This window comes from Arachis ipaensis, chromosome B04 (genome assembly GCF_000816755.2).
Source record: "Arachis ipaensis cultivar K30076 chromosome B04, Araip1.1, whole genome shotgun sequence".
Lineage (NCBI taxonomy): Eukaryota > Viridiplantae > Streptophyta > Magnoliopsida > Fabales > Fabaceae > Arachis > Arachis ipaensis.
Window position 1 is genome coordinate 131,474,432 of NC_029788.2, and position 14,140 is coordinate 131,488,571.

General features: G+C 33.5%; 2 protein-coding genes and 1 long non-coding RNA gene across 5 annotated transcripts; 2 read left to right on the forward strand and 1 right to left on the reverse strand.

The window, feature by feature from the left end:
- Window positions 792–3,018, forward strand: LOC107637423 (probable xyloglucan galactosyltransferase GT13). Its single transcript, XM_016340840.2, has one exon. It carries the CDS (start codon window positions 916–918, stop codon window positions 2,539–2,541), a length of 1,626 nt encoding a protein of 541 aa, XP_016196326.2. The 5' UTR covers window positions 792–915; the 3' UTR covers window positions 2,542–3,018.
- Window positions 2,839–5,597, reverse strand: LOC107635594 (probable aldo-keto reductase 2). The gene is made up of 5 exons (XM_016339111.2): window positions 5,176–5,597; window positions 4,536–4,739; window positions 3,991–4,163; window positions 3,766–3,868; window positions 2,839–3,405 (listed from the first exon to the last, which is right to left on the reverse strand). Exons 1-5 carry the CDS (start codon window positions 5,386–5,388, stop codon window positions 3,064–3,066), a joined length of 1,035 nt encoding a protein of 344 aa, XP_016194597.1. The 5' UTR covers window positions 5,389–5,597; the 3' UTR covers window positions 2,839–3,063.
- Window positions 6,921–10,127, forward strand: LOC110271379. Of its 3 annotated transcripts, none has more exons than XR_002362068.1 (4): window positions 6,921–7,372; window positions 7,758–9,163; window positions 9,430–9,666; window positions 9,797–10,127. It is a non-coding gene; the product is annotated as an uncharacterized LOC110271379 (long non-coding RNA). The 3 variants fall into 3 exon arrangements; XR_002362069.1 differs by lacking the exon at window positions 9,430–9,666 and having other exon boundaries at window positions 6,922–7,372; window positions 7,758–8,696; window positions 8,785–9,163; XR_002362067.1 differs by lacking the exon at window positions 9,430–9,666 and having other exon boundaries at window positions 6,924–7,372.

Sequence of the window (14,140 nt, forward strand, 5' to 3'; positions counted from 1 at the left end):
TATAAATATATAACTATAAGAGGAAAGTGACAATTTAATTTTTGAAGATTTTGACTTCAGACTAATTAGTCATTGGAAAAAAAATACTAATTAAGTCCTTTATGATAATAAACAGTGGACATGTAGGTCTTTTTTTCTTCAATGGATAGGGCGAAACGAAACGGAGTTGTTCATAGTGCGTGTTCCATTGCTGCCACGTAAACATAGAAACGATACAGTTTTAGACAATAAAACATTTATTATCTTTTGAGTTTACATATAATCTTTTCCAAGTGCTCTCTAGTTATCACGAATTCTACTAAAATAAGTGAATGAAGTTTCGCTCTAAAAATTGTTATCTACATGATGATTTTTCATAAATAAACACGCTACAATAAGTAACAATACATATAAACATCACAGTAAAGTTTTACGAGATAAATTTATAGAAGGACATCATATATTAAATTAAATAATTTTATTTTATTAATACTCTTTAAATTTCATATTTCTTAATTTACTCGTTCTTCTTAATTAACATTTATAATTGCATTTGGTAATCTTAATTTGTCTAGCATGCATGCATGTGTGATGCCTCTATATATACACATATAAGAAATTAAGAATCTTACCTGACTTAATTTCTTGATTTAGTCCTCAAATTTCTATTCTTCTTCTTCTTCTTCCATATATATTCCTTTTTAAGCCAAAAAGAAAATGAATAATTCATTGATTTTTTTCAGAACAAATCTTTTCCCATGATTTCTTTCCATATATCATTCCTTATATTTAATGCCCTTCTTATAAAATAAGAATCAAACTCTTGCATTACAAAATCAATCTCTCTCCCTCTTTTTTTCTTATGATTCATCAGAGAGAAATAATAACAAACACATACATTATATTCTTCATCTTCAAAGTCAAACACAAGAAAGAATGATGGACAATAAGTCACCATTGAGGAGGTACTTTGAACAATTCCGGTTTGTTTTTCTCACCATCTTTCTTTTCTACATGTCAATGATTCTCTTGGATTATTATTCTGTGATCAAAGAAAATGGTTTCTCCTTAAAACCATTCAAAACCAATGGTGCAAATCATCATCATGTTGATAATGATAATACTCCTATTACACCTTCAATTCCCTCACTCAATTTCACTCAAAACAATTCAACAACAAATGGGGTTGAATTCAATAGCACACAAGAGAAACAAATGATTCCTCCCCCTCCTCCTCCTCCTTTGATTAGAGACAACAACAATGTTAATGTTGATGAACTTATTGTTACACCAAATAGTAATAATAAGGCTCCACCAATAAGAAATTCAGACCCTTGTTATGGCCAATATATCTATGTTCATAAACTTCCTAGCAGGTTCAATGATGATTTATTAAAGAGATGTCGCAGTTTATTGCATTGGGGTGATATGTGTCCTTATCTCACAAATTTAGGACTTGGTCCTAAGATTATTGAGAATGCAAAGGTTTTGTTGAAGGATACTTGGTACCAAACAAACCAATTCTCCTTAGAAGTTATTTTCCACAACATTATGAAGCATTACAAGTGCTTAACCAATGATTCTGCATTGGCCTCAGCAATATTTGTGCCTTATTATGCTGGTCTTAATGTTGGTCAATATCTTTGGGGATATGATGATGGAATTAGAGATGAAGCTCCATTAGCACTTGTGGAATGGCTTTCAAATCAGAAAGAATGGAAGAGGATGTGGGGTAGGGATCATTTTTTGATTGGTGGAAGAACAGCATATGATTTCAGAAGAAAAAGTGGTGATTTTGGTGATTGGGGGACCAAGTTAATGTTCTTGCCAGAAGCTAGGAACATGTCAATGTTGACAATTGAGACAGATTCCTATGACAATGATTTCCCAATTCCATATCCAACTTACTTTCACCCTTCAAAGGATCTTCAGGTTTCTTTGTGGCAAAAGAGAATGAGAAGAATGAAGAGGCCTTATTTGTTCTCCTTCGCGGGCGCCCCAAGGCCTAATGCACCGTATTCCATCAGAAACGAGCTCATCAGACAATGCCTGTCTTCTAGAAGTTGCAAACTCCTAAGCTGCTACAAGGGTAAAAACAACAAAAATACTTGTGAAGATCCGGTCAGCATCATGAGTGTTTTTCAAAAATCAATCTTTTGCTTGGAGCCGTCCGGCGATTCCTACACGAGGAGATCAACTTTCGACGCGATCTTAGCCGGCTGCATACCGGTTTTCTTCCATCCAAAGTCAGCTTATGAACAATATAGATGGCATTTACCAAAAGACTATTTAAGCTACTCTGTGTTCATACCTGAAGGTGATGTTAGAGAGAACAAAGCAATTATCAATGACACATTGGCTAGGATTTCTAGGACTAGAATTTCTAAGATGAGAGAAGAAGTTATTAGGCTTATTCCAAGAGTTACATACCGTGAACCAAGGTCTAGATTAGGGAAAGTTGAGGATGCATTTGATATAGCAGTTAAGGGTATTATCAGAAGAGTAGAAGAAATAAAAAAGGAGATTTCATCAACAGACAATGTTTACTATTCTAATGAATGAAGTTGGTTCACAAGGTCTCAAATTTGCTCATGGATTTTTCTCACCCTTTTCGAGATGGATCATGCATGCATGGATGATGATGTTATTTAGAAATCTTCATTACAAATCATTTGAAAGGTCTATTTAGTTGCATTTCATTTTTGTGTTTAGTTGGAACAATCTTTGTACATATTAAGTCTTAGTATTATGAATACCAAATATTACATGTTGCTTCAATTAGAAAAGAAAAAAAATAATGAATTCTTCCACTATATTTTGTTTTAAAAATTCTATGAAGAAATAGAAATGTGAACTGTGTTTTGTAGAATACATATGAAGTTATCTGCAATAGAATCCAAAAACCACTTCGAAGTCAAGAATACAAAATCAGCAGCTAGAAATTTCAAAGGTTCACTGATGTAACCAAATTCATTTGAAAAGGGAATACAATACATAAACATAAATACCCTTTACACTGATCTATTTATTTTTATAGTATCAACACTCCAGAGGGTGAAATGGTAAATTAAGTGCTGAACTTGATCAAACAGCTTTCCAAGAAGAAAGTGGTGGAGTATCAGAGTTCTTCCATGTAGGTACAAAGCCATGTGGAAATCTATCACCCTTGACAACATCTGCGGCAGCAAAGGACTCGAGTTCTGTCATTTCTTGTGGTGTAAGTTTCACAGACAAGGCTCCAATGTTGTCATTAAAGTTCTCAATTTTGGTGGTTCCGGGTATGGGGCAGACATCATTGCCTTGGTGCTGAAGCCATGCCAATGCAAGCTGAGATGGAGTACATCCTTTCTTCATGGCCATTTCGTTAACCCTCTCGAATATAGTCCTGTTTGTCTCCAGGTTTTCAGGTTGGAATCTAGGCAGAGCCTGCAACACAACACACAACATAAGATTTTATAATTTATGTATCATTATGAACATTTGAAAAACATAATATAGTAAGATGCAGTGTTATACAGGGAAAACTGTTAAATTTGGATTTGGTATATGTTATGAAGTCAATATATATTACCATATATCTTTTTAAGGACACTGATTAACAAAATCCTAATAATAATAATAGTAGTAGTTAAGTTATCCACTAAAGTTTGACTTGTTAAAATTTGTTAAAAACACCAAGTTTTGAAGTAGATGAAAATGTGTGACTCTCAGCAGAAAAACATGATCATGGAAATGCACAAAGTGATTGAAGCATGATTTCTGTAATTACAGACGTGCGAAACAAACCTTCCGGAAGTCATCCTGCGACAAAGTATCGATCAACTTTGATCCAGACGAAAAGAATCCGCGGCCAAGAGGACTATATGCAACAATTCCAATGCCAAGTTCCCTGAAAAGGACAATATTTGGAAACATAAATTCCGGAATTGTATCATGATGTTTTTGAGAAGTCCTAGAAATAGAATTGCTTGTTAACAAAGAACATGAATGCTTGTGCTTTTAGATTCACACCTGCAAGTTGGAATTATTTCTTCCTCAACATCTCTAGACCAAAGAGACCATTCAATTTGCACAGCTGTTATGGGATGAACAGCATGTGCTCTTCTGATTGTTGAAGCCGACGCCTCAGATAGACCGATGTACTTTATTTTTCCCTCTTCAACAAGTTTCTTAAGCTCCCCCATCTTGATTAAAAATTACAAGGGAAAAATTTCAAGTCATCATACATATCCCTGCCTCATCTCATATTCTAAGATTGTATCAAATATCAATGCCAGAACATGTTGCATACTCATATTCCTTAACTATATGATATGAAAACTTGGAAATAGACAAAAGCATTGAAGGATACAAAGACATATATTCAAAAATGCATATAGTACAATACATTGTTAAGTAATATTAGTCCCTATGTTATCAGGAATAACAATACACAATTTACAAGGTTCAACTTGCTGATTTTTCAGTGAACAAAAAACCCTTAATAAATAATATGAAGTTGGAGATAACAGAACTATCATAAGGCAAAAACAGAAGAACAAAGAAAGGGCTCAAACCGTGACTTCAATTGGCACGCGAGTATCAACTCTATGCTGGAAATAGAGATCAATGCAATCAATTTCAAGTCTCTTCAAGCTTCCCTCACAGGCAGCTCTCACATATTCTGGATCTCCACGGATTTCAAATTTCCCATCCTCAATGAAATTGAATGAAAACTTGGTTGCCAATTCAACCTTCTCTCTCATCCCTCCCTTCAGAGCCTGCCCTAAATTGAAACTAACTACAATTAAAGACATGATATCTTCACATAGAAAAAGCATACATCCCATAACTTTTTTTTTTGGTTTCTCAGCATATCCACTGTGAAACACAATGTCTAGTCCTCAAATTTTACATGCCGAAATTCAAACCCTCGACACTAGTTAGTTATTAAGGATGGAAAAGACCCCTTATTACTTCACCTTAGTCCCCTGATTTGACATTCAAAGTGTCATGAAACCAATTATCCAAAAGCATAAACTATGAACATGATACAGAATATTCTCTAGTTCTTACTCTGTCTCAGGAGATATCAACTAACTTGTATATGCAAATAACATTAGTCTGATTAAAACCAAGGAACTTCATATCAGAAAAAAACAGAAGGAATCAAAAGAAAATTCCAAAGGGTATCAGAATCAAAGTTCAAACAGGAACCTTTCCAATTAGAATTTCGTTGGTGTGAGGGCCATAGACATCAGCAGTGTCAAGGAATGTGACACCACTTTGAATAGCATGGTGGATTAGAGCAACCATGTCAGGTTCTGGTTTTGGAGGTCCATAGGCAGCAGACATTCCCATGCAACCAAGTCCTTGCTGAGACACCTCCAAGCCCTGTGAACCCAGCTTCATTCTACCAACTTTAGCCATTGTTGTGATGTGAAGATGATGGTAGGACTATGATTGATATCAGTGGAAGAAGCTGAATGTAGCTTTGTGAACGTTAATTGTCAAATGAATATGATAGCTGTGACAATTTTATGGAGACCAGTACCCTGTGAAGAAAGATTTATTTATTATGATAAGATACAATGTGGTTCACACTTCTCAATTAAAAAGCAGCTCATACTTCATAATCATCAGCCATAGATAGTATTTTGTAAAAAGAAGAAGAAATGTTATATAAGGTAAAAATGATTGATAATAGAGTCATAAAATATGCGTTCTTACACCTCTCTTTTTCTTTTTCTTTCCCTTTCTTTTTACCTTTTTTATTATTTTTTATGAGTCACCTACAGACCTACTAATGCACACATGACACATGAGAATTATTTTAAGGTTTAAAATTAGGGAGCCACTTAATAAAAATGTTAAAAACGTCTATTTTTAAAGATATTTTTTAAAAATTAAAATTTAACACATAAAATGAATTAAATTGTATTATTTTTATTAAAATTAGACTGGACAAATCAATTTAGCAAAAAAATTAATAAATTAAATTTTGAACCGGTATAAATTAATATTTTTTATAAAAAATTACTATAATATCCCTATTATAAAACACAACTAAAATATTCCTATTATATATATATATATATATATATATTTATTTTGAAAACTTTAAATTATAACCCTATAACGATAGAGAAGAAAAGGGTTAGAATTTAAGATTCTCAAAATTAATATATATAATAAGAGTATTTTAGTCATTTTATATAATAGAGATATTAATTATATATATTTGAAATAAATAAAAGAATTATTTGCAATCGAACGTTCCAAAATTTCTTTATTCTATTTTGTCGTCCATTTTCTGACCACCTCGTTAACAAAATTTCTTTATTCTATTTTGTTGTCCATTTTCAGGCCAGCCCGTTTATCATTTTATTTTATTTTTTGAAAAATATTTTGACAAAAAATATTACTTTTAGATAAAAAAATCTTTAAAAAATAATATTCTTTTTATTTGATGGGTCGAATTTTTGGGTAGGATCAGGAGAAATATCGACTAAAAGTACAACTTTTTTTTTGAAAAAATATATATAAAAAAATAAACGGGCCACCCGTTTAGTCCACGGACTAGCTCGTTTAACCGTCATTTTTTTCGAATTAATCGGGCTCGGCCCGTTTAGCCCGAAATTTAAACGAGCTTAGACAAAGCATGTCCATTTAAATGGGTAAACGAGCTGACCCGATGAGTTTGATCCATTTTGACAGTCCTAACTAATGGAGACGATGATAATAGCTTAAAAATTGAAATTTTCAAAAATTTGGATGGAGTTTATCGGGGTTGAGTGAACTCACTCTTAAAAAAAAATGACATTTCTAAAATTAAATTTAGTATATTGGCTTTGAAAAAATAATAATTTTTTTATTTTATTTTAGGAAAAAATCCTAAAAATAAACTTTATTTTAATACATATGAATATACTTTTGTTGCTAAAAAACGTTTCCCAAAAAGTGTTTCCTATGCTTAATTGCTTAGTATGCGCTTAATGAAAATTTTTCAAGGCAAGTTTTCAAGTTACTGAATTTACCCGCCATTCGAATTCACAGAGGTTTTTCTTCTTCACCTTCCTTCGTCTCTCGCCGTCGCCGCCACTCACCATCTCCGTCTCGTGCGCTCACCACCGTCGTCTCGTGAGCTCACCGTCGCAGCTCACAATCGTCGTCTCGCGCGCTCACCGTCGCTGCTCCCAATCGTCGCAAGCCTCCTTGGCTCATCATCGTAGCTCACATCGTCGTCTCGTCGCTCACCATCGTGCACTCACTAGATAATCATTCTCTGATTCACTCTCTATCTTCTCTTTCTTGCTCATTACCTCACTTCTTCTCTCGTTTCAGTGTCGAAGAAGGTGCGTGTGGCTATGATGATGATGATGATGAACAACAATGGCCAAAAGAGACAGAGATGGTATGTTTCGTTTTTCCTAAATTTGGTTCTGTGAATTGTGGAGGTTCTGCGATTATAGGGTTTTTAAGTTTGGGGGTTTAGCTTCTGAATGTGTATTGTTTCTGGTTGTTGGGGTTCTAGGTTCTGATTGTTAGAGAAGGTATGTTTCTGGTTCTTAGGGTTCTAGGTTCTGATTGTTAGAGAAGGTATATTTAACTGCATTTTATATATAAAGAAGTGCTGGATTTGAGATTTTTGTGGTATAAATAACTGAATGCCCTGGTTTAGATGAACATATATATAATGAGAATATAGAATGAAAAGTGAAAAGTGCCCTTTTGATTAAACATCCAGTCCGATTCAATACTCTTTCAAATGTCGTGATTCATTCTTGTGCAACCTGCAGGTAGCTGAAGTGAGACAGAGAGTTTCTAACATGGCAGGGGTTACGAAAGAAGAAGTTCCAATTAACACACTGAAGTCTTCTACTGAAGATCAAGAGAATCAGGATAAGTCTGCTGCACTGAGCTTACTTAGCATTCAAGGAACTGCATTGATGTCTATTGCTGTTGGTTTTGTTGTAGTAGCAACGATATGATGGACTTGAAGATGATCATCATCCATTTGGTTGCTTCACTTGGGAAGAACTCTTCTTTTCTTGATTCTTTTAAATTTTGCTTAGTTTTCTCTTTCTCACTTTCTGAAATGTCAAGAGTATGCATTGCTGTCTGATTTGTTCTTTTCAACCTTTTGTTAGTAAAATGTCTGATATGCTTTGATTAATTTGATATTAAATTTCGCAAAACCTGTTCACCATAAGTTCGGCAAAATGTGATATTGAGGCAGGAAACTCTTCAGCTTGGGCCAGTTTAAGGGGTTTGGACTTCTGTGTTTTATTTCTTCTAGAAACTTCAATATAATATAATATGATACATCAGTGTAAATCCTAAACCCTTTTAATGGTAGTTACTTATCTGGAAGTCTTTTAATACCTTTTAAAAGCCATATTTATGGATAATTGCAGAGAAATACTAAGAATGCAAGCATGGAAAAAGGGAAATTAAATTCAATCTCTTCTCTAAGTCTCAACTAACTTGATCTGTATTAATCATCATCCATGTTCTTAGAGTTTATTAACTCAATGATTGATCTTGAACACAAGTTTTATCAGAAACGTGATTAAGCAACCAGAGCTGTTTACTTATTCTATTTCCTGGCAGCTTTCTCATGTAATTTCCCCTGAAATTCGAATGAGTTCTATTCCACTGTTTGATAAATGGTCCCTGGGATTTTATCTTGTATGTGTTACTTTTTCAGGAGATTTTGAAGGGCAAGTTCGGTTCAGGTTTATCAGTGATCATAAAGTCTTGTTGTTTTCTCCTAAGTATTTTGTTGAAGTTTTCACCCCATTACTTGTAAAATTATCCTGTCAGCTGCATTCACTCGGATGTGTGCCACTTCTGTGGAAACAATTAGTCTTACAACTTGGGCCTAGTGTCAATTGTGATACTAACTAGCTCGTTGGCATTTCAACTGTCAGTTATGATCTTGTGTTATTCTCATTTTCATTGTTGTATCTTTTCTTACCTTCTCTTCCACTTTATATTAAAAACCTTGTTTGGCTAGAGATTTCTATGTATATCCTTGCTGCCTACTTCAATTATGCATTCTTTTATTAATAATATGCTGAGTTACTTATCCAAAAGTGGGGAAAAAATAATTTTCTGCAGACTGAACAGAAGCAATGAGGCTTGGTATCAATGGACCTTGGATCACCAAATCATATCTTGAAATGATCCTTGATAAAAAAAGGTTGGATTTGGATGCACTTTGACTTTGTCTTTTTGCACTCTATGACTTCTCAATTAATCGAGTTATTTTTTATTGTTTGATATTATTTCTTGTTATATATGCTGATAACTGCTCCAATAGGATAATTGTTTTGAGGATAATGAGCCAATTGGCTAAGCATAACTTAACAAAAGTAGATTATATTAATTATCAAGATAAGAAGCTCAATTTCCTTGATGATCTGACTCATGCTAAACCTGATATTGTTTTCTTTTTACCACTTCCAGGTGTTCCTCATCATAAGAAGACGCATGGTTTTCAAGTGTTTATTTGTTCTGGAACCTAATGTGACCAAGTGTTTATTTATTCTGTTGTTTTTGATAAATTCCTGCAAAACATGTGCATGCTTACACAAGGATTAACAGCTTCAATTTTTTTTTAAAAAATTTACTAATATAAGATTATCTCCTTGCTTCAGAATTATTTGAATTGATTACATATGAAACTCTATCTCATGTATCAATGTAACATAAACATTGTTAATTGTTAAGTTTTGTTATCTTTTTTCTTGCATGAGTGATTATTATTTTTCTTCTTTAGCCATAAACTTTGATATTTGAACTTTTATGAACTTGTTATGTATTATTTTTTCAGAAATGCCTTGCTCATTGGTCACTGATTGAGAAGACTAGAAGACTAGAAGAAATACATTTGTGCCTGGAAGTCAAGGCACTGCAATCATTGCACCAAAACCAATTCGCGCGACTCCTGACCTTGTTACCGGATTGGAGGATTTGTCTCGGCCATGGACTCGATCCCTCAACTGATCAAATGGCTATTTGCTCGCAAAACCTCTGTTAAATTGTCTTTGTAAAGTTCTAGTCCAAACACAGTAGGAGAGAGAGGGGGGGGAGAGCCAGAAGAGATTGTTTGTAACCCGCATTCTGTATTATACATTTATTTTTATTTTATAATATTTGATTAATTTAATTAAAAATACAGAATTATATATATGAATTTAAAAAAGCTTAGCCTCTGAGAATTGGCAATGTCTGAGTAGGCATTTTCTTATAGTAACAAATCCTGATTGAATATAAAAACATGTGCATAAAAATTAAATTATTTTAAGATTTATTTATTTTCTCACTTTTTTTACTTATTTAAACTTAACAAAATTAGTTAATAATGTGATTTCTCTAATAAAATCTAAACTTTAAATTTTCGTTTTACATTGAGAAATATATCTTTTAAAAAACAAATTTAAATCAATTTTCGATTAGAAGGCATGTAGTTGGGAAAGAGCTTGTTTCATAATTAGATCAAGAACTAAAATAACTACCAAAGACAACAAATCCCACATTATCATTCTTTAAATTCATAGTTGTCAAGAACGAACGCTTCATCAAGCCATTTTTTGCCTCAACCTAAGTCCCTGCCTCTGTCTGTAAGCCTTCTTTGCTTTCAACTCATAGGCTTCTTCCATTGGCTTTCATCTCTTTCCGGTTCGAAGAGTTGCTGCCATTAACTTCACTTCATCAAGCCAGGAAAGAAGCTCGACATCCTATTAGGATAGTTTCTTTATTTAGTTAAAATTTTTCAAATTTACATTATATAAAAATTAAAAGATTCTAAAATAAAATTTTGAAGATGAAATCTTTTTGGATTTTATCCATAATTTAATATAATCTAAACCACTTTAATTTAAAAAATGAAGCTTATATTAAATGTGAAGAGAAAAAATCTTCCAACTAAATGTAATCCTTGTGGAAGTTTCCTTAATTTAATTTAATCTAAACAACTCTAATCTGTGTTATTAGGATTAAACCAAACGAAAGATACTCTCCAAGAAACCAAGAAGAAGAAGAACCAAGAAACTAAGAAGGGATGACCTACAGAACGCAGGAATGATTCCAGAGGAAAGATTTGATGCAGCAATAACTGAAGAGGAGCTAGATGCTCTTTTAACGATGGATATCAAGGAGACGATGGAAGATCTGTTTCCCTTGGACTTGGACGATAATCAACTTTGTGAAGAGAAAAAATCTTCCAACGAAATGTAATCCTTGTGGAAGTTCCCTTAATTTAATTTAATCTAAACAACTTTAATCTATAGTGAAGTTTCAATAAATGTGTTATTAGGATTAAACCAAACGAAAGATACTCTCCAAGAAACCAAGAAGAAGAAGAACCAAGAAGAAGAAGAACCAAGAAACTAGGAAGAAGGGAAGACCTACAGAACGCAGGAATGATTGCAGAGGAAAGATTTGATGCAGCAATAACTGAAGAGGAGCTAGATGCTATTTTAACGATGGATACCAAGGAGATGATGGAAGATCTGTTTCCCTTGGACTTGGACGATAATCAACTGCATTCTTGGGATGACACTCTTCCAAAGATGGATATGGAGGATAACCCAGAAAAGATGAAAGAGGAACTGGATGCTCTTTTCATGATGGATACGAACCGGGAGGAGACGGAAGCTACCAAGCATTCTCAGCCTCAGCTCCAGCATTCAACGAATATGGAAGAGCAATGTGCTATTGACGTCCATGTTAATCAACCACCTCAGCCTTGCTCCCAGCCTCTGCCTCTGCCTCAGCCTCAGTTAGAATCTCCGCCTCAGCCTTGCTCCCAGTCTCTGCCTCGGCCTCTGCCTCAGCTAGAATCTCAGCTTCAATCTCAGCATCAATCCAAGTCGCAGACAGATATAAACAAGATGACTGATCAGTTTTTTAATGACACTTGGGGTTATCAACCACCGTCACAGATGATTGCCGCAGTGGGTGGTCATCAACCACTTCAATCTCAACCGCAACCTCAGGTCTGGACTTGGGAGAAGAACAAAGCTTTTGAGTTGGTTATGGCCAATTGTTTACAGGATGCTATACACAATCACTGGAAAACCGTGGCTGCTCAACTCCCTGGAAAGACTCCGGCACAGCTGCAAGAGCGATTCTTGAAAGTGATGACCGACGTTAATGCCATCAAACACGGTTATCCTGGGAACATGAGCATCACGATACCTGTGCCTGCTACCCCATTGGAACACAGCCCTCTCTCCATTCCCATCGTCAATGCAACACCACCACCTCCACCGCCTCATTGGACTCATCATCATCACAGGTGACTCCTCTAAATGTTTTCATTCCCTTTTTATTTCTTTATTTATTTTTTGCCCATACAGATATATGGATACTCAGTGATACACTTACATTCATATCCAAATTGTTAGCGCTCCTGCTAGTGTCTGCGATGTTTTTATAACTAATTTTGCATCCCAATCATTCTTAATCAAACAAAGAAACAAAATAAAAGGCAAAAAAAAAAAAATTATACTGATATATGGAGACTCGTAAAACTATTTTTATATCAATTAAATACAATTGTAATGTAGAAATGAAAAATTTCAAATCTTAGTTTTATAATTATATACAATAGAAGTTGATCCGTTGCCATTTTAAAATAACCCCAATTTGTATTTACAACATAATTAAAGCACAATTCATACTTTTTTATTTTGTGATTAATCAATATTTTTTAAATTTTTTGGTTAAGTCTTCTATTCTGTTTTGTAAATACATCTTGGTAATATTATCATGATAGGATGGAGGCAATGGCGCTTGCGGCAGACATGGCAGTGCCAATGGATATTACCTTACCGTCATCAACCATGTCAGGGGCAAGAAGAGAACAAAACCGACATACTAACAGCACCATAATCCAACCCGAAACTTTACCTGTAGCTTCTAGTGACAACAATAAACGGCGACAAACAGTTCATTGGACTTTACAAGAGCACAAGTACGTATTAATTATATGTTTGTTGTTTAAAGGTCAGACAAAAAGAACTTTCCTATAAAATCTGCTAATCATTCATTATATCAAACTATCTCTTTGGCAGGTTGTTTCTCAAAGGCTACGAAGAATTAGGAAAACAATGGTCAAGAATTTCAAGTGAATATGTTAAAACAAGAACTTACGCACAAGTTGTTAGTCACTCTCAAAAATTTTTTGAACGCCAGGAGAAAAGAGCTAGAGGAGAAAATCTAAGAAGAAAGAGTATACTTGACATAACTGATTATCGTACGTGGTTTTTTTACTATTTTAAAAATTATTTAATTTGTTACTCTCTAAACTCTTTGAATTATTTAATCATGGTAGTTATCTTATTTTAATTAATGTTTTATGTAGGAACTATAACATAATATGTGTGTTTTATTGGACCAAAGAGAATTTACAAAAAAAGAAGGAGACTATTCAAGCAAGAAGTTTTAGTAGTATATTTAGTTTGGTTTAATTATTACTTTAGTTGTTTTTCTTTTCTAAAATGTGAATATATGCCAATTTGACATTATTAGAGAGTAGTATATGGCTTAGTTTGATCAATGGTGTAGGAATATAGGTATGTACAAAACAATGGTGTAAGTATTGGAATATTTGATCCCCTAGCTCTCTTGCTCTGATGGCAATGCCGAAGGAGTGGTGGGCTAGGTCTTATCTAAGGTCTCGATGGCTTTGCCGAAGGGACTTTAGGTGGGAATAAGGTATCTTTTTAAATAATTATTAGTTTAAAATATATTAATTTAAGTGAGAACTCTTTGAAAATTTTTATAATAGAATATATAATATTTATATATAATTTTTATCAAAAATATTATATATATACTAAAAATTAGTCACTAAATTAATCATCATATATTATATATAAATACATATATTGTCTAATTTAATTTTGCTTCTTAAAACATATTAATTATATACTGTTAAATGCTAACTAATAAAATCAGAACGATAACATTGATAATAGCTACAAGTTACAGGAGAACCATAACATTAATAAAGTCACTATGATTTGATATTTTTCTTAAATTCTATTCAAATTGATAATGTAAAAATATTAATTCAAAGTAAAATAAGTGTAACTCTAACTCTGGCAACCATTTTCTCCTCAAGTTCAAAATAACGCACTTACTTGTGATATACAATAATCACTATTAC

Coding starts and splice junctions, on each gene's coding strand:
- LOC107637423 (XM_016340840.2), top strand. CDS start 916: ATGATGGACAATAAGTCACCATTGAGGAGGTACTTTGAACAATTCCGG.
- LOC107635594 (XM_016339111.2), bottom strand. CDS start 5,388: ATGGCTAAAGTTGGTAGAATGAAGCTGGGTTCACAGGGCTTGGAGGTG. Junction 4,740..5,175: donor ACGAAATTCTAATTGGAAAG/GTTCCTGTTTGA, acceptor AATTTAGGGCAG/GCTCTGAAGGGAGGGATGAG. Junction 3,406..3,765: donor CGCAGGATGACTTCCGGAAG/GTTTGTTTCGCA, acceptor GTTGTGTTGCAG/GCTCTGCCTAGATTCCAACC.